General features: G+C 36.9%; 1 protein-coding gene across 4 annotated transcripts in view; it reads left to right on the forward strand.

Moving 5' to 3' along the window:
• NUBPL (NUBP iron-sulfur cluster assembly factor, mitochondrial) overlaps window positions 1-19,342 on the forward strand; it is a 76,581-nt gene that overhangs the window by 5,809 nt on the left and 51,430 nt on the right. For all 4 annotated transcript variants that reach the window (XM_058026344.1, XM_058026347.1, XM_058026345.1 and 1 more), the window contains one exon: window positions 8,068-8,158. In XM_058026344.1, the coding sequence (XP_057882327.1) occupies window positions 8,068-8,158 (91 nt within the window). The remainder of the gene's footprint in view (window positions 1-8,067; window positions 8,159-19,342) is intronic.

Here is a 19,342-nt window from a genome sequence, read left to right on the forward strand (position 1 = left end):
AGGATTTTTTGTCCTCTTGATAAAAGAAAACATCCTTCTATCTTTTAAAAATCTACTGTTTCTACTGATATATGTATTTTAATTTTTTTTAATATGCCAGCTTTTCAGTTATTGTAGTGATGGCCTGAAATACTAAGCCATCAGCAGAGCCTTGGACATTGTCATGGTCACACAGTGTTGTTGGCAGAGCCAGGATTAGAATTTGAGAGTTCGAATTCTTGCATGCTGGTGCTCAGTCTGCTTTGCGTATTTTTACCTCATGGTTACAGAGTAAATAATTCAAGACAGAAGTTCATTTAGATGCCTAGATACCATGTCCAAGACAGAGTAGGTTGGTGGATTTTTTTTGTTTTGTTTTGTTTTTCTTTGGTTGGTTGGTTTTGTTTCTTGATTCAGAGCCAGGGAAGACAAGCCGGGCAATCTCTTATGCCTTCCTAGCAATATTAGTTTTTTTGGTTCCCTGGGTTACCTGTTGTACATGGATTAGTTAAGAAATATATAAGCTCTTGGGTCTGTACCAAGGCCTATAAATCTATACAGTGTTCTTTTTGTGTTAAGAAATAACATAAAGTTTTACCCTTGTGTTCTGTGTTAATTGCTTGCTTAGTTTGACAGCTGATTCTTTTCATTCTTTTGATGTACCAGCCGTCAGTTGTGCTCCCCTAGGAGCACTTGGGAAGAATTTTTGGTAGTTGTGCCAGGACAATTCATATTCAGACTAGAATGACTATTTATGAAAGCTGCCTGGCCAGAGACAATTTATTGTAGTAGAAACAAGTTGAATTAATAGATGGCAGCAATAATAGGGTAGGGATTGCTTGTTTATGAACAGAGTATTTTAGTGAGCAAACACCAGCTGTGCATGACTAAGGATGGCACAAATCCAGTTGGGAGGCTGCATGCTTGTGCTGTCACTATGAGGCAAGCTCCCAGTCAGATTTCCTTTGGCATGCCTTTTCGTTAGGGAAGATTTACATTTTCACTATAGGATGAAATGTTTTTTGTGTTGTGAAGGACAGAGGAGGAAGCAAAACCATATGGACCGAGTTAGCATGTACGCATAAGCGAGCGGCTTCTGCCTGCGGTACTGGGGCACGTGGTGAAAGGCAGCAGTTTTCCGTATTCTGGCGTAGCGCCAGGGGTGCCTGGGTGGTGGTGCAGGCCGGGACCAAGGCGGGCAATGCCCGAAGGGTGATCTTTATGCGCGGAGCGGATTTCCCTGTTTTGCCCAGCCCAGGCCGCGGTTGCTGCGCAGCGCGGGGATGGCGGCTGCGGCCGGCAGGGGGCGCGCGGGGCGCGGGAGCCGCGCGGGGGTCGCGCCCTGGCCTCGCCTTGTCCCCGCCCTGTCCCCGCCCTGTCCCCGCCGCTGCCGGGCTGTCCTCTCTTCTCTTTAGATACACCTCGCCTGGTTGTCTGACCGGTATCAGCACAGGCGGGGAAGAGGTCTAGTTCTCATGCCGATATGCCGATATAGTCAGTTACAGCTTAGTGATGGTGTAGGCAGGAGCCGACTCTTCGTGTCAACTCACCATGTGGTCAGAAAATGAATTTTAATTTCTTCAAACCGAGTATTTAATCAAAACTCACACATTTCAAAACTACTCAAAAACCACCCAGGTTACTTTTTTTACATTCCAGCTTTTTTTTTTTTTTTTTTTTTTTCAATATTTGGCTTGTGTAATTAAACCATTTCTCCCCAGGCTAATACCTGACTGCATTCATAGATGACTTTACAATGCATATACATTTCTTGCTGGTAAGGAAGAAATTCCATGTGGGAAAACAAATCTTGAAGAATTTAGGCAGCAATGGGATCCTTCACTGGGTAATCGTAGCATGAAGACAAGTTTTGACTTGTTTTGTCCTCTTCCTATGCAGCTTTTCTGATTGTTTGGGTTTGATTTCTAAGCATCTTTAACTCTGTTGCATAGAGAACTAGAAGAATTTATTCACTGTAGCTAAGGCCTTCGTGCTTGTTTCTTAATGCTGGAGATGCCAGCTAGAATTGATTTATTTGCAATGATAACTTAGCCTTTAGATCAATTTGAAAAAAAAAGATAATAAAGCTTTAAACATTTTTGTGTTTTTCAAATAAAAATGAATAAAATTAAAAATATATTTTGAAATAGCCCTCCTAAAATATATTACTTAAATCAGATAACTGTATGCTTAATTTGAAGAAAATTTCCTTTTTTTTAAAGTCTGTTTTGAAGTTAAATACCCTTAGTCTTCAAGTCATTGAAAGATACCAGAGATACTGATGTGAAAAGTGGACCCTTTTTTATAATAATTTTACATGCTGTGAAAGTGGAGAGGCATCTTGTAGAGATGTGGTAATGCTGGGGATTCTGTTTTGGTAATTTTATTTTTCAAATGGTTCTATATTGAGTTCTTTTCCTTCAGCAGGATGGATAATGTGCAGAAAGGCCAAGCAAGGTTGAAGTACTGGTACGCAATTGTTAAGAACATTGAGTAGGAGCTAGTGCAGCCTGTTGTGGAAAAGAAGTGCTGGAGAAGTCCTGTGGCTGGCAGAAAATTGAAAACACTTCATATAAAGGACAAGTGCTTTTAAACCAGTAGCAGACTGAGTGTTTGAAGCAAGTTTGCATTTCTAGGATAGAGTGAAGAAACTGCAGTGGTACGTTTTTGGCTTTAATCCAATTTACAGCTAGGCACTTAAATAGCATGCAGCTGAAAGAGTTAGAGAATTAAGGATTAAAAGATGGCTATTCATTGTGTCAGTATGTCAAATGAGGAATCCATAGCCTATCCTGATTTTAAAGTTCCCTTTTGTCCTATGTGTTGCTGCTTGCACTTTGGGATTAGCTCTAAGTCTATAATGACATTAAAAGGGTAAATTGAGAGTCCTGGTGGTGGATTAAGAGAACCAGCTTTAAAGTCACTGGCACCTACACTTAGCAAAGCTAGAATTTCTGTCTCTGGAATGGACTGCAGCACTTGTAGTGTAGGAAATTCTTCACTGTATAGAACAATAACAGCTCATTAACCTGTGCCTTTATCCCTCCCAGGCTAAGCACCAGGGAACTGTGGTGGTTGGCAGAGTTGACTTCAAAGGAAAATGCTATCTGCTAGCATCCAGTGGGGATACATATACCCTACCAAGTATGGGCAAAAGTCTCAGAGAATATGAGCAAAGATTAAATTAATGCTGTCAAAGAGTCTTTGGATCTTTAGCAGTAACACAGGCTGTGTTGATTAACTGCTATTTATGGAAGCTTTTTGTGAACTGTTCTTTTTATTAGTCTTTAATCAGGTCTGTTCCTCAATAAAGCATTTGCAACTTGGAAAAAAGTGATATCACCAGATTCTCCACTGCACACAGAATTGTGTGGAGGGGTCCTTTGTGATATGTGAATGAAACTGGTTGCATTTGGTTGAGAATTTGTTTCTGGAAAATCTAATTGATTTTGTAGTCAATATTCCCTGAAAAACAGGAAGGTAACCTACATAAAGGAAGTGTAGGGAGGGATCCAACAGTTCTTAAGGAACTTAAGGCTCAAAGAGGTAAGAGGAGGAAAGATATGGATCATTTTGTCATCAGCATTAATTTATGTCACGTGAACAAGGATTATGTACAGTAACATTTGCCTGCCTAAGAGAACAAACATAATAGCAAGTCAATACTTTCTAATCTGCATAAGGAAAATAAAAGGAGGCAAAATTTATTAGTTTTTTACATCACCTCTGCCTGCTAGGACTTTGGCCTTCAACAAGTTCATTTTAGTTCTTTCCCCCAAAAGAATTACGGCTAAGTTCAGAGCTTGAAAATCATTAATTTAGAACACTGCTTTCTTCCAAATCTCTGTTACTCACAGGGCAGTAGCCAGGTTCAAGGACTAAGATGAAATTTAATTAGGTAGAGAATCTTGCCAGAGAAGGTAGAGGAGAAGAACTTTTTACTGAGGTTATCTGTGCCTGTAATTTGTACACTGCACAAAATGAAGCTGTAGAATTCTCATCTCTCAGGGGTATCTGCAAGAATATCTGCTTTGTCTATTGATGTAGAATTTGGTTTTCTTGTAAATATAGAATCTGTACCTGGTGACTGTGAAAACTAGTTTTTGATCCTTCATGTAGGTGAGAGAACTTTCTAAATTAGTGTGAAAACTCACTGTATTTTTAATGGATTAAGAGCTGCAGTGATTATGTAACTTATGGTACCTCATTAAGAATGTTTGTCAGAAATCTTTAGAGATGCCTAATGGGCAAATTAAAATTTTGCTGAGAAGAATAATGAAGTGAAGTAGAAAGAATTACTTAGTCAATGATGTAAAAGTAGAAGATAAAGAGGAGTTATAGTTCTTTATTCTGTAAAATTTTTTAATGTTCTTGAGGTCACCAGTGATCAGATGAGACCATGATATTACCAGTACTGCAGAAATAGCAAATCCTAGCAGTAGTTAGCCTGTGCTAGAGACTGTTTACCTACAGTGGGAAAACCTTAAAAGCTTTGATAAGAGGGTAAATATTGGTGAGTTTTTAAGTAGAGCTTTTGCTGACATGGAAGTACTTTTGTATTTTCATATGCTGACAGTATTTATTTCTGATTTCATGGTCTCTGCCTGCTGGAATTTTGATAAGGATCTTATGCTACCTGAAGAAATCAATGAGACTGCGTGTGTTTGTATATTTTTTCAAAGTAGCTTCCAGTGACCATGATTAAATCATGTGGGAATGGTTACATTGTCACCATTTGTATCTTGTATCTTTAGTGCTGAAGCTGCAGAATTTGCAGTAGGCAACCAAAAATAAGGTCTCTAGAAAATTGTTTCCAAGTACTAGTAAACTTGAAGATTGATTCAAACTTTCTTTCACAGCTGGTCAGGTGAAGGGAAAAGGACAAATGTTAACTTGAGAACAGCTGTTTTGAACTTGGTTATTGCTATGCCATCTGGAGAGATGGAATGCTGTTTGTTTAATAGCACAGGAGAGAAATATGTTTATAAGGAGAAAATACAGCCATGAGGAGGTGATGGAGTTGTGTTTTCTGAGACCTTTTCCTGCCAGAGTGCCAAGGGAGGCTCTAGCAGTGGTGTGTGCTACGCTCTGGAAAACACTTTGTACCAGGGGGACTTGTACATGCTTGGGTGTGCTTTAAGTATTGCATTTCTGTCTGTGTAATGAGGATTATTTAAGAATAAAAAGGTGCACCATTGGTACGAGAGGTATATGTATATCAAAATACGTCAGAGGACCTAAGAGGAATTTTAGAGGCTTTTTTCCCCTCCTTTTTTTTTCCTAAGTTGCCTTTTTGGTTGTGCTTTTGATTCTCCATAATCTATTCCTTCTGCCCAGATGGTTTTCTTTACCTTGTGTGATGTTATGTTGTTTTCTTAGGATTTAATACAATACTTTGAAAGATGTGCTGTTTTATATGAGGTTAGGTTGTATTTATTAATTTATTAAAATCTAATTTAAGTTTTTAATTATCAGAACTCATGCATCTGGATTATATTTCACACAGCATGAGAGGTATCTGGTAATTCTGATTAGCAGTTTCATGTGGTAGCATCCAGGTGTGTGCATATTATTTCTTCACTTGGGGATTTAAAACATTGTAAATGCTGGAAGAAATGATCTGGACTGTACTGTGCATGTCTTAAAAAAATCCCTAGGTAGCTGCCATAATACTTTTCTGAGTTAATTAAACCTTTAGTAAAGGGTTATTGGCATTCTAGGGATGTTTACATACTGCAAAAGTAGGGATATTTGGGAGAAAGAAAAGCATAGCTTATTAGGCCCATGCTTTCTCTGTAAGCTGCTGCTTCTAGGCATAGTGAACTCGACTTACGTGACGTGTTGAATTGCTTAGGAAAGAAATAAACCCTGCCTTAGGCTATCTTAGATGAGGTTTTGTCAATGATTTAAAGATTTTCAGAAAGACTTTTTTCCTATAATCCTGTAGAAAGCACCAGGCTTACAGGAACATTTCTGCTTTTGTTAACATGAATCATAGAAACTTGAGAATCTGTTAATTATTCTTCTGTTTGATGACAAGAATTTAATTGAACCCTATCCATGAAAAGCAGTGCATGTCAGAAAAAGGCACTTTTCTTACTTTTGAAGAAGTGTGTAAGTTTTTTAGAGAAATGGGCAGGTTTATTGTATTAGCTTGGTAATTTAAAGTAGTAGCTGAATTTGTAAAGTCCTCTGGGATGTTCTTCTCCCAGATGGATATATTTATTCTTTAGTTCAGGAAATTTAGTACACTTAGGTTGGATAATATAGATACAGTAGATGCAGTGCTGCTGACTCCTAGGAATGTAGTGGCGAATACCTGATTATGTGTTCAGGAGGTCATGAAGTCATTCTAATTAATTTAGGTCATCTTAAATCTTTATGCCTTTGTTCTGAAAGTGAAACTGGTGAGTTGTGAGATCATTGTAGTCAATCAATAATCAGAGTTCTTGCATGAGGGGGAAAATTCTCAAGAAATTCAGGGGAAGTATGTCATCAGGTTTAAAACACTTTGTGGGTTTTTAGTAATTACTTGCTTTCATTTGAGAAGGAATTAGGTGGAACAGCCTGTAGATGATGTTTTCATGGGTTTGATTAGCTGCTGACACAGATAAAGGGACTGAGTCATGAATCTTTCTAATCTGTTAAAATCTGCATTTTGTACAAGAACAGAGAAGCTTTAATAGTTTGTTTTCCATATCTTCAGAGTCTAGCTTAAATATGGGTCTTTTAAATGGTTTTGAAATTGCAGCTTTCAGCAAGGCAAGAAGAATTTGTTACAGTAACTCCTGAACTTTTGTCTGATAGTTTTCATGAGATATCATAAAGAAAAAGTGTTTAAAAAATCTACATTAAATAATCTGTATAATTATATATGCTTTGCTCTGTTTTGTTAATAAAAAGTACATCAAATAACTGAATCCAAATTTGCTTGATTTTTGCACTAAAATCTTATTTTTTAAAGTACATAGTAGGTCAAATATGATAATGCTTTTTTAAACTTATCTTTCTGTATTTCCCATCAAAATTGTGATAGCAAAATGACTTTATATAAGATACCAAATTAGGAAAGCATCACCCAAAAAATGAAGTGCACACTTTGAAACACTGACAGTGGAAGTCTGATTTGGCTTTGTTGGAAAAGCTCCTCTTGCTGCTTTAACCTTTCAAACAAGCTCTTAAACATACTTGTTTGCAATTTTGCAGAATGTTGAATACAGTTAGCTTTCTATATTAGAGAAACTTGACATTCAGCACTTTAAAGGGCGTACTCTTTACTACTTAATTTGTGGAACTTAGTAATTGGTACTATGTCTTGCCATCTGTAGAAAAAGAGTTTATTTTCCACAAAATATGCATGTGTATCTATTAAAAAAAGAATAGAGAAAGGAATTTTGTAAGTCTAGACTACATAGCTGAAATAATTTTTATTTAAAGTTTATTGCCTGATGTACCATATGTAGTTGAATAAGCCCATTTTTAGCATACTTTTGTGTAAATGTATTTGATTAAAATGTTATGCCTGCTTAACTAGCTTCAGAGACTTGCATTTCAGTAACTTCAAGATGTCTGTAAAAGTGTACTCTGGCCACTTAAATGGAAGATGAAAATATGTTTTTTACGTTTTTCACATTCTTTCTAATCACTAGTATGATTTAAATTGCATTCATTTGCATATGCTTACAAGCCTCTACTTTTTTGCCTTTTTTTTTTTTTTGTATGTGTGTTTTTTGTTTGTTTTTTGGGGTTTTTAACAATAAAATTTGATATCTTGTTTAAAATGTTAAGGTGTTAGTTTTGTATAAAAGTACATGGAATAGAGAAAATGTTGTTTATAATGCTTATTAATATAAAGTCTGTGGTCTACAATTTAAGTAAGAAACTGTACAAGTAAGGATTGTCTGTGTGGAGAATCTAGCTCTTGTCAGGGCCACTGACCCAACTTGTAGGCATCGTTATATTTCATTCTTGAATTTCTATTTAGAGAGAAAGGAAACAGTGAAAACTGATGTCTCAAATCAAGTTAATAATACAGAAAGCAGGACATTTTGACAATTACTTCTTTTCACTTCTTTTTCACTTTCACAGGCAAAAGAAGTTGGTTTGCTTGATGCAGACATATATGGACCTTCAATTCCAAAGATGATGAACTTAAAAGGAAACCCAGAATTAACACCAAGTAAGTGGAAGGGATTTTTCCTGCTGTCTTTTCTGTACAGGGAGTAGCATGGTCCACTCATGGGTGCCTCCTTGGTGTGGCGCAGAAAGGATACGAACAGAAGGTGAAGACTGAGTGTATGTATGTATTTATTTATTTGTTTCTATTATTGAGGTTACTTTCAAAGCTGCTATGTACAACTAGAAGCGTATTCAGAGTCCTATTTTTTGTTAATCTTGGTCCATGCAGTCTCATGGATTTTTACTTGAGACTCTAGGGAAGGGAAGGTTATTTATCAGTAGTTTTAAAACTGTTATGTAGTATCCTGCAATAGATAACTTTCAGTTAAAGAACAAAACCCACTAATCCAGGGAAAGAGACAATAAAAAAAAACAGTAAGAGAAGGATCATTACAGTAGCTTCTTTGAAATGTCATTAAAGTGATTCTGTTTGATTTCTCTTAAGCCAAATGTGCCATGCCACTTCACTAATTTGTATTTGAAGTTGTGCATTTGGGAACACAGTGGTGGTTACTTCCCTACCAGAAGGTGAAGACAGTAGATAAAACTCCTAATTTTCCTTCTGCTTGGAAGAATTCTGGGGAAACATAAATTCAGGTAGAGCAGTCTTCAGAGAAATAAGGTGACCCAAAGTAGAAAGATCCCATCAAGTCTCTTTCCCTTTCTAACTTTCACCCAGGCCAACCAAGGATGAAAGTGAAGAATGGCTTTATCTTGATACCCTGTTCAAATGATGTTTGAGTGTAAGGCAGTGTGGTTTTTTAGGGTGGTAGGGACACTGGGGTGGTATGGTTTTTGTAATACCTTGTTTTGATTATCCTGTGAGAGAGGGCGTGTAGGTAAAATAATAAAAACATGTAACCACATGCAAAACTAATCACAGACTGTAGCAGCTGGTTGATGCATTAAAATGTACTTGGATCCTTCTGAAGAAAGTACAGACTGGCCATATGTGTTGTGAGGGAGGGATCAAGGACAGGAATCAGTTCAAACAGGACATAGAAGGGCTTCAGTGAAGTCATCAACTGCAATGTTTGTGGGCAGCAATTGCTAGGTAAAAGGAAAGTTAAATATTCCTTCTGCTTCTTTTCATGCTATGATCTCTCTTTTTTTATCATAGAAAGGTTTGGGTTGAAAGGAGCCTTTGAAGGTCATCTAGTCCAACCCCCTGCAATGAGCAGGGACATCTTCAACTAGATCAGGTTGCTCAGATGTCCTGATCTTGAGTGTTTCATGTCTACTACCACTCTTGGCAACCTGTTTCAGCATTTCACTAGCTTCATTGTAAAAAATTTCTTCCTTATGTCTAGTCTGAACCTACCCTTTTCTAATTTAAAACTACTACTTCTCGTCCTATTGCAACAGGCCCTGCTAAAATACTTGTCCCCATCTTTCTTACAAGTCCCCTCTAAGTAGTAAAAGGCTTCAGTGAGGTCTCCCTGGAGTCTTCCTTTGTCTAGGCTGAACAGCCATGATGCTCTCAGTGTTTCATCACAGGAGATGTGTTCCATCCTTCTCTATCTACTCTAGTGTTGTTGTAGAATGTTCATTTGTAACCCATCTTAATTTGTGTGTGTATATGATTATTATGGTTGTTGATCTATATGTTCTCACATGCTATAAAGGATGCAGAATGAAGCAGTGCCAGTATCTTTAAAGGTTTGTTATTAAGCTTGCAGTATCTGCAGACTTAATGCAGAGGGCTGCAGAGGCTTGCAGCCTCTGAAGACTTAATGTGGCAAACTTAGGATTTCTTTTATAATTAAAATTCTATCTCCTTATGATTATGCCATGTACACTGGATAAAGAAAAAGTAATGTATTTCCGTGTACTGATACCACTGCATGTGCTTGTACAGACAACCATCAAATGGAGTACTTCCTACATTTAAGAACAGGGCTTACAAATGTAGGTTTTATTTAGATAAATTCCTAAGAGAGGAGGAGAGTACTTAGTTTTATTTATTGGATTTTTGTTATATCTTTTGAAGTCAAAAGACTGCTGAGTGATAAATAAACAAATAGCTGAGCCTTTTCATGTATCATCAGTAGGATTTGAATTCCTGATACAAATGGAAGTATTCTTGCATTCACTGGTACTTTGAACTCCACTGAGGATGAATGTCATACAGGCTGTGTTTTCCCATAACAGATTTTTTTGCTATGAATTTTGTATTTGAAGTGCATTGTGCAGTATGAACACAAAAGGGACTATGTTGTGGTGTTCAGATCTCTCTTTTCATGATGTGACGTTGACTTTTGTCTCCCCAATTTTTCCTCACTATCTGAAAAATGGATTAGATAATTTATAATTCCTTGGTCATTTTGCTATGTATTTTATCAGTCCATACCTAATTTAAGTCCTTGTCTTGAGCCACAAATTGCCCAGTCTGTTTCTTATGGTTGTACAAATCAACTTGCTAGGAATGCTAGAACTTAAGACTGCATTCACTCAAATATTGAGCAGGTCAGTTTTGTTTCAGTGACTGGATTTTTCTGGTAAACAGCTGAATAGAATTCACTGTAAGCTTTGTCTTAACATGCTTCAAGCATTGTTAGAAGTGCAGAATTCAATGTAACAGAAAAAAATTGGAAGATTTCCCTGAACCAAAACTTCTGCTGTTGTCTTGTAAGCACTAACATTTTGATCACTGAAATACATTCTTTCTACTTCTGTGTGTAATGCACAAGTAAATATCAGAATTTAAAGAACATACCCTTTTTACAACAGACAGAAAAATGAATTTGTATGTTTCAAAAGCTTGACAGATGACACAAGTCTGCTGAGAAAGACAGTAGTTTGGTATGAATAACAAGATAGAATTTGTATTTCAGGGATATTGTTCACTACTCTGTGTATTTTTAACTATTGAGTTGATGAAACTGATGAGTAACAGCAAGAGAAGTACTGTAAAATATGGTTTATTTGCAAAGTAGGAATGACATAGGAAACTTTAATTAAAGTTTAATCAAGGATTCCTTTAATGAGTGACAGATGGGATAAGCTTGCAAAGAAGTGATCAATCATAGGTGTGTGTGTATATATATGGTACATATAGAGGTGTATATAAATATATTGATATAAAAACATGTGTGACTCTTGTATTTTTCTATAATAAGGTTTAGTGTTATCATCTGGTTTGTTACTATATTTTCAAGAGTAAAACAAACTCTGAGGAAATACTGCATACCAACTGAGAGAGCCCAGGCAGTTCTGTGTTACAGAAATGCATAAACTATGTCTACATAACAGTAAGTCAGTTAAAGACATTTTTCATAACATAGCAGTCAAAAAAAAAGTTTAAATCTTAATGCTTTCTTCAGTGTGAGGCATGGATTTGAAAATGAATCTGTAGAGTAATCCTGGGAGAGCACTTCTGCAATCTTTGATTTCTGTTTCCTCTCTCACATGAAAAGGGATTAAGGATGCCCAGTACCATACAAAATAAGTCCATGCAGGAGTTATTACTTCTGAATAGAAGTTATTATGGTCATGCTGTAATTTAAGCTTTCAAAATGAATTGAGAGTTCTTAGTGAGGAGTCTGTATAAATGGAAGATACTATATTAATTTAATTTTGCAAACTGTAGTACATTGAAAAGTCTGCTAACATTTAATAGGCCGTCATTCAAAATACTTTAAATGGTCAGGGAAATGTTGGTTAATAAGTTCAACACTGAATTTAATTAGCTAATGGAGGATTATCTAACTATGGAATTAATATTACCATCAGCTACAATATATATATGCAAGGCAATGCTAATAGCATAAGTTACAAAAGTATTACTTTTATTCTTTCCCTAAGTAATTTAGTTAAAAGCAGTTTTCTGGCTTATTGAATCGCATGATTTCATTTTTTTCCTTTTAAATCTGCCATTTAAACTAGATGTCAGAGGGTAAAAACTATTATATTGCCAAAAACATTTGCCATTTTGCCAGATAGATAAAGTTTCTTTATTTAGTTTGATTACGAAGGTTTTGGTGAGTAAATCTTTGACAGGTGACTCTACTTTTAGTATTTCAAAACTTTATTGCCATTTTATGATATCTTCAGTGTCTTTAATCTCTTAATAAAGTAGTATATTCAAAAGATCAGTAGTAGACATGTATTTTCATAATTTAGAATAGAATGTAATTTCTTAGAGAAAGCTAACAGTGTTTGTGGCTGCCCCATTGAATCGAATAAAATTGCAGGAACTATAGAAATGGACACCTGAATTTTTTCTCTGGGGTACATTTGCATATCTTAAGACTGTGATAGCAGACTCTCATAACGGAATGTGAACATTTAAAATAGTTTTGACTGTTTAAAGATGTCTGCTGGAATAGTATTAAGGGATTGTGGCGCATTCATTTGAGAGTCATAAATAGAAAATTGGGAGTGGACTAGTGACATAGACAAAATATTATGTATTTTGAAGAAATTTAGTGATGATAAATAAATGATAATGATTATGAAGAAATTTATTGATGTTTGCTAAGGATTTAACTTTTCAAAGTTAAAGTTAAATCCTTCAAGTAAAACTTGAAGTCTTGAAGTTGTATTTGTCATGCTTTATCAGTGGAACAGCCTCATGATAAATTTTTAAAAAACCCTACATTTGATTCTTTAAAAAAAAGTATTTGTGGCTGATACCAGCTCTTGATTGGTGAGCAAGTGGTTTTTAGGTTGTCTGTAGTCTAATGATATGTTTTATTGATTCTGTTTTGAAAGTAGCCTGAACTGAAACCCCTTGTTTTACTTTTGATGATGTCTTAGCCCATTTTATCTGGATGGTGGAAGTACAATAGTCCCAATGTATACAGTGTGACAAAATAATTAACGAAAGTGTTGTAATTTGTTGTGGTTTGTATTTTGGAGGCTTTTCCAAATGTGATCAAGTAGTTGAAAATGAGAAGACTACTTGAATGTTTAATATTCTATTCTGGACCTTGGCTATTGCCCTCAAACCTGTAACAGTAAACCTCAAGGTGGATTAGTCCAGCTATTGTTCAGCTCACTTGTGGAGAAAATCAAAGACCTTGGAAGGGAAAGGAGATGGCAGATACACAATTCTGCAAGTAATTATTTATAGGCATACAGCTGTTAGCTGCTGTTTAAAAGGAAAAAAACCTCTAGGGAATTAATTTATTAAAAATTTATTCTTCATTATAAATAAATTCATACAATTACAAAAAGCATAAGATGAGAAATTTAGTGTAGTAATTAAAGCTTCTTACTGAGACCAGTCTTTTTGGATAAATGGCAAATGAAGTTTTACCAAATGCCATTCCAGTATAAATTACTGAAACACTGTGACCTGAAATAATACATTTGAAGTACTTGAAGGCAGATTCGCATTACTCTTTATGTTTTTAATCCTGTGGTGCAGTAATTCCAAATTATTTGAAGTGTGGCTAGCAGATACTTAGTATATTATAAAGTTTACTCTTAGAGATACAAATGTGGTTTTTTTGGTTCAACTCGTATAAAAACTGGAATTAAATTGCAAAATGGTTTGTTATAGGAACATGATAGATACTCTTTTCATTATGCATGCATAAACAAAAGAAATAAATCATGCTTTTGTAGACTGAATGTATTTACCTTTTTGCTTATTTCAGAGGAATAAATGTTTCCATTTCTCTAGAAGAAAAATTGAAGGAATGCAACCAATTCTGAATTTTCTCAATATTTTTACCTTGCAATTTCACTTTTGTGCTTTTTTTTCCTTTTGTGGGCTTCTTGCTGTAGTCTGTCTTTCCTTCTCTGCAGTACAATGTAGTGGGTTTTCGTAACAAAGAAATGAAGCAGAATAGAACAAAAACAGGAGAAAAAGTGGTTTAATCCTTTCCCTGTAGACCCCAGAGGCCAAAAGTGACAAAAAGAGTTGAAAAGCTAGCATCTCTTTCCATTTGCTTTAGCTGATGGTCATAATCATTTATATATTGAGTGTGGTGCCATATGGTGTGGGATATCCCTTTTGTAACTTGACATCAGCTGTTGTGGTTGTGTCCCCTCCCAGTTCCTTGTGCACCCCCAGCCTGCTTTGCTGGTGGGGTGGGCTGACAAGCAGGAAAGACACGGACTGTGTAAGCACTGCTTAGCAGTACAGAAGCATTCCTCTGTTATTAACACTGTTTTTATCAGAAATCCAAAACACAGCCCCATACCAGCTACTAAGAAAAAGAATAACTCTATCTTAGCCAACAGCACAATTACACATAATTGTTTGAACATTATTTTTTCCTCCCATGTTTTTTCACCTAAATTTCCTTTTTTGGGGGGGAGGGGCAGGGCAGGGGTCTTGATTATAGTATTTTACAGTATTGAACCTAAAAAGGCTGAATTGACACAATTACCTTCAGCTGTCTAGTTTTGCTTTGGAAGCAATGAAATCCCTAGTTAACTGGAATGTTTTTTTGAAGTTGGGTCTTAAATTAAAGCTGATGCATCTCTGCCCCTGGGGTTCCTGCTGCTCCTTGTTCTGCTCTGCTGTCTGGCACCCTGTTATGTGACTGACCAGGGCAGCCCCCCTGTCACAACAGCAAGTCATTGCTTCAAATGACATGAGCTTTCCCAGAGGTTTTTGTGTGTCAGGACAGATGTCTGTCCTGTTAAACTGAACGTTGGGTTAGTCTATTTCATTCCTTGTGGATATAATGAACTAAAAGGACCCGCCTAAATTAGTCTAATAAATCTTTTGATCCACTATAAATAGAATTTTTGTCTCCTTGGGGATCTGAGGGCATTTAAAAATGTGGGTTATTTTAGCAATTGTAAGGAAGACATTTGTGATGAAAAGTAATGGCATGATGCTTAAAACTAGCCCTATGTTTTCAACCTAACAAGTCAGTGCTGCCTTAAAATGTAACAAAGGTGTTTCTAAATCACTGTGCTCTTTATTTGTGCCAGATTTGCTTTTGAAGTACAGTCTTCCAGCACGCAATTAGTTCTTTTGCTTTTAGATAGGACTGCTGAAGTCATATCTGCAAAACTGTTCTGTTAATGAAAAAGCTTTTACAGAGCCTTGTTTCCTCTGCAGTCTGTTGGGAGGGAAAAAACTGTAATGCCTTCTCAGGTAATGGGACTGGTAGACCCTCTAAATACGAGAATCAAATCTCCTGGGAAAAGTTGCATTTCATTATGCACATATTTCTTGAAATTGAATGGTGAGCATGGAATTATGCTCTTTAAGTCTCATTACTAGTTTGCTTTGGTTAAGTATTTGGGATGTCTCTGTGGTTAGATAACACTATTAGTGCAGGAGGTAATGGGCAATCACAGCCTTCCTTGTGTGGAGCTCTTCAAGCTTAAAATACAAATTGTTGTATTTCTGGGGCAATCCTGGAAATAAACTTACAACACAGTGTGAAATCAAGCCTGAAGTCTCAATTAGTCTGTCACTTGCCATAGAATATTCTAGGCTTCTGGCATAAGCAGTTAAAACAATGATTACAGTTAAAGCAAGGAATTAAAATTTATGACTTTGACTAACCTTTTGGTGACAGCATCCTTTACCCTCTTTCATAGATTGGTGTCACTGTTTTATTTCAAGGTACCTTGGGGCCCTGTTGCTATTCATTCCTCTCCCCTCTGTGGCATTTCTTTCCTCTTTATCATTCTGTGGGTGGATTTCACTTGCCTTTGCTTAGGAACCCACTGCTACTTTAAAGATGCTTGGAGTGTGGTGTCAGGCTTCTGGCTGTCCCTTCAGAAGGTATGTCTCTCCCTACACCCTCTGTCAAAGCTGCTAGCCATGTACAAATCCCAGCTCCCTAAGGCATCCAGAGTGGCAGGAGACATCTATGTTTACACAAGTAAAGCCCAATCATTTTTTTTGCTCTTCCTGTCCAAGGTCTTCCTTCTGTCTATCTCCCAAAAACCCCAATTTTCTTCTTAGTTCAGATTCTTGAAAACTCAGAGCAGCTTTTCTGCATTTGTGCTTGCTAGGCCAGTGAGCTCAAAATACATTTGCTAGGGTATTGCATGATCCACTACATTTATATGTAATAACCTGCCTTTGCTTTTTGTAAGCAGTATTATGCCTTCTAAGGAGGTGTAGCACAACATCTCAGTCTTGTGGAATAACACTCTTTACTTACCTGATGGGGTAGGAATGAATGTAAGCTTCTGCTTGTGCTATTGCTCAACAAACCGCTTCCAAAAACTAAGCCATGAGTTGGAATGGCTCCTTGTGGCTTAGCCCTGGGCTCCATCACGTGTGACTGTTATTTGGGAGGACAGACACCATAAAGTGGAATGTACTCCCATTTCTTTTTTTGTCTCCCCAGTTTATATGCTGAGCATGAGGCCATATGGTGTGGGATATCCCTTTGGTCAGTTGTGGTCATATGTTCAGGCTGTGTCCCCTCCCAGTTTCTTGTGTGCTCCCAGCCTGCTTGCTGGTGGGGTGGCACGAGAAGCAGAGCAGTTTTTGACACTGTTTTCATCACAAATCCAAAACGTATCACCATGCAAGCTACTGTGAAGAAATGTCACTGTACTCCAACCAAAACCACATACATACAGGTATATATATGTAATGTAGTGCTGTACACACCTTCTGTGTTCTACTGACCCTGTGACCCTGGCCATTGTTGCCAGTCAAGCTATGTCAGTCTTCTGAGAGAAAACGTGGAGTAACTCAGTTATCTTGTTAGGATAATCTGTTTTCAAGGCTGGATTTGTTTGGGGAGAAAAAGCTTAGTAAAAAATAATTACAAAATGCATCTTCATTGATGTAATGAACATCCATCTTCATTACATCAATGCTACTCTTCCCCATGTGAGTAACAATTCAATCTTCAGACCAGTCCCAGAACTATTTTAATCAGCAATCTGCTATAATGCTTTCATGAATTTGCACATCTGCCTCTTCTAGTGCCTTACTTGTATTCTATCAGAAAAGGCATTTACTGACATGTCATTGGTGCTACGTTGATCTTACAGATCTGATTTTGTATGTTCAGAGAAAACACAGCAGTCTTTTACTTAGGGCCATCAAGCCTATGGAAAATTGCAAACTAGGCAATCTTATTTATCTCTTGGCGTAGGTGGTATGGTATTGCTGTGTGTTGTGAGTTTAGGAGATCTGTTTTGTTTTGTGTTAAATTTTTGGAGCTGTATGGTAGGCTTCTGATAACAGAAAAGCATACTCTAAAAGCAATGGGAATTAGAGATGTTACTGAGATCTCATTAAGCTAAATCTTCTTTACATGTTATGTTTTAGGAAATCTTCATGAGACCCACAGTGAAAAAGGAGGAAGGCCTGTTGCTTTTGATGAGACAAGGGTGATTACCAATGCCCACTGAAGCACTTTAGATTTGAGATTAGTCTTAAGAATGATTTTTAGCAGTAGGCAAACAGTGGGGAGCTCTGCAGTATTTTGTACTACTTTGAAAATATGCAGAACATTATAGCCAGAATATACAGCAAGTTGTGAATTGTTCCTCTGCATTGTATAAATTTGATTAAATCTTGCTGCTCAGAGCATTGTATAATCCTTGTTGTTAACCAAAGAAAATAAGATGCAGTTTTAATAACAGGAAACTCTGCTGTTGAGAAATAAACCATGCTTATATTCTTAAAAGCAAAAGCCCCTTTTGCTGCTCTGTAGGTCAATGTTTATCTACTCACAGCAACTCTCCTGTTTTGTGAAGGAGAGAGAGATGTTGGAAGGTGTGTGAGCTCAGCCTGTGTACCTGATCTCTGTGCAGAAGAAATTGTCCATGCAGGTAGTGGATGTTGAGATGTCTCTGTATGTTTGACTCACATAGTGTAGAGCAGTTGGACTGAACTGAGGAGTGGCTTAGTATTGTGGTGAACTTCCCAGAATAATGCATCTTTTCCATTCATCTTACCAGTTCCTGAGCCTCATAATCGGCAGTCAAAGCTTGGCCTCCCCTTCTTGTTTTGTTTTGTCTTAAAATTTTCCCTATTTCATGGTAAGAAATGAAGGAAACCTTGAGTCTGCAGTGATATACACTGTTGCAAGTACATTTTTCCTACTACATCTTTTTTAACCACTCTCTTAGGTAAATGTGTAGTAATTTCTCTCAATACCTTTAACACTTCTATTTTAACTTGTGGGGGTGTACATCTTGTTTACCAAGCCACCAAAACAGTGCCTAGATGTGGCTCTAGGCTGATGTTCCAATGTCATCACTCTCTTCATAACTAAACTGTCTTACTGCAGGGGGTGAAGTAAGCCTGTGATTGCTAGAAATGTGGTTAGACACTATAGTGCCACCAAAGCAAGTCCTGAGTCAACATTGAAGAGCTGCACAAGTCAAGAAGAGCTGTATGCACTGGTGCAGTGTGTCAGTCCAAGCCAGTCTCTTTTTCAGCAATAGCTCCCAACTCATTCCTGAATGCAACAGTCATACAAGTGATTTGTTTATCTTCCTGTTTTGTTCTTTTTGATTTGTAAACCAAAACATCCAATTTATTCTCCACCATATTTCTACAAAATTACATGGCTTGAATGCTCACTTACTTGATTGCTTGAAAGCTTTCATCTGTAGAGTTTAGCTATTGAATTTGTGTGCTCCTGGCTGTTATTTTGTCTGAATTTGGAGTTCAGCTTTGAATGCTCTGTTTTTATTTTACTCACATTGTTTATTTTACTCACTTAGTTTTTATTTTACTCTCTTTATGTATTTTACTTTGGGTGCATCAAGGATTTCTGTCAAAATCTGCATTATAGTATATTTTCTGTTGTTTAAAGTATTCTTCCTATTTTCTGCTAGTCCCTGCCTGTGCATGCTCTTCCGAGATATCAGCTAGACCAAATGAAATGCTATTTGTCCTTTTTTGTGAGTGTGTGTGCCATTTTGAGATAAGGTGTGGATTTAGATGGTAGAAACCACAAGGAAGAGTTTTGGCTTTTGTGATATTTTGTTTTGAATGCCTTCTTTTTAATTGTTTTGTTTGCTTTCTGCTTGCACACCCCTTTGCCGGCAGAACAATTACAGTATTCCCTCCCTGCTTTTTATTCTTGACACAGGAGGCATAGGAATAAGATGTATGACAAGGACAATACATCTGCAACATTCAAATAAGAATCTTTTGTTCCTACAGAAACTTTAGAAGTCCTGCAGATTTATATCAGCCTGAAGAAATCTGGGACTAATTACCTGGAGCTGTTGACAATGTATAGTTTAGGGATGGTTTTATTTGGTATCTCTACTCTGGGGTTTCTGT

The sequence above is a fragment of the Melospiza georgiana genome, chromosome 6 (genome assembly GCF_028018845.1).
Source record: "Melospiza georgiana isolate bMelGeo1 chromosome 6, bMelGeo1.pri, whole genome shotgun sequence".
Lineage (NCBI taxonomy): Eukaryota > Metazoa > Chordata > Aves > Passeriformes > Passerellidae > Melospiza > Melospiza georgiana.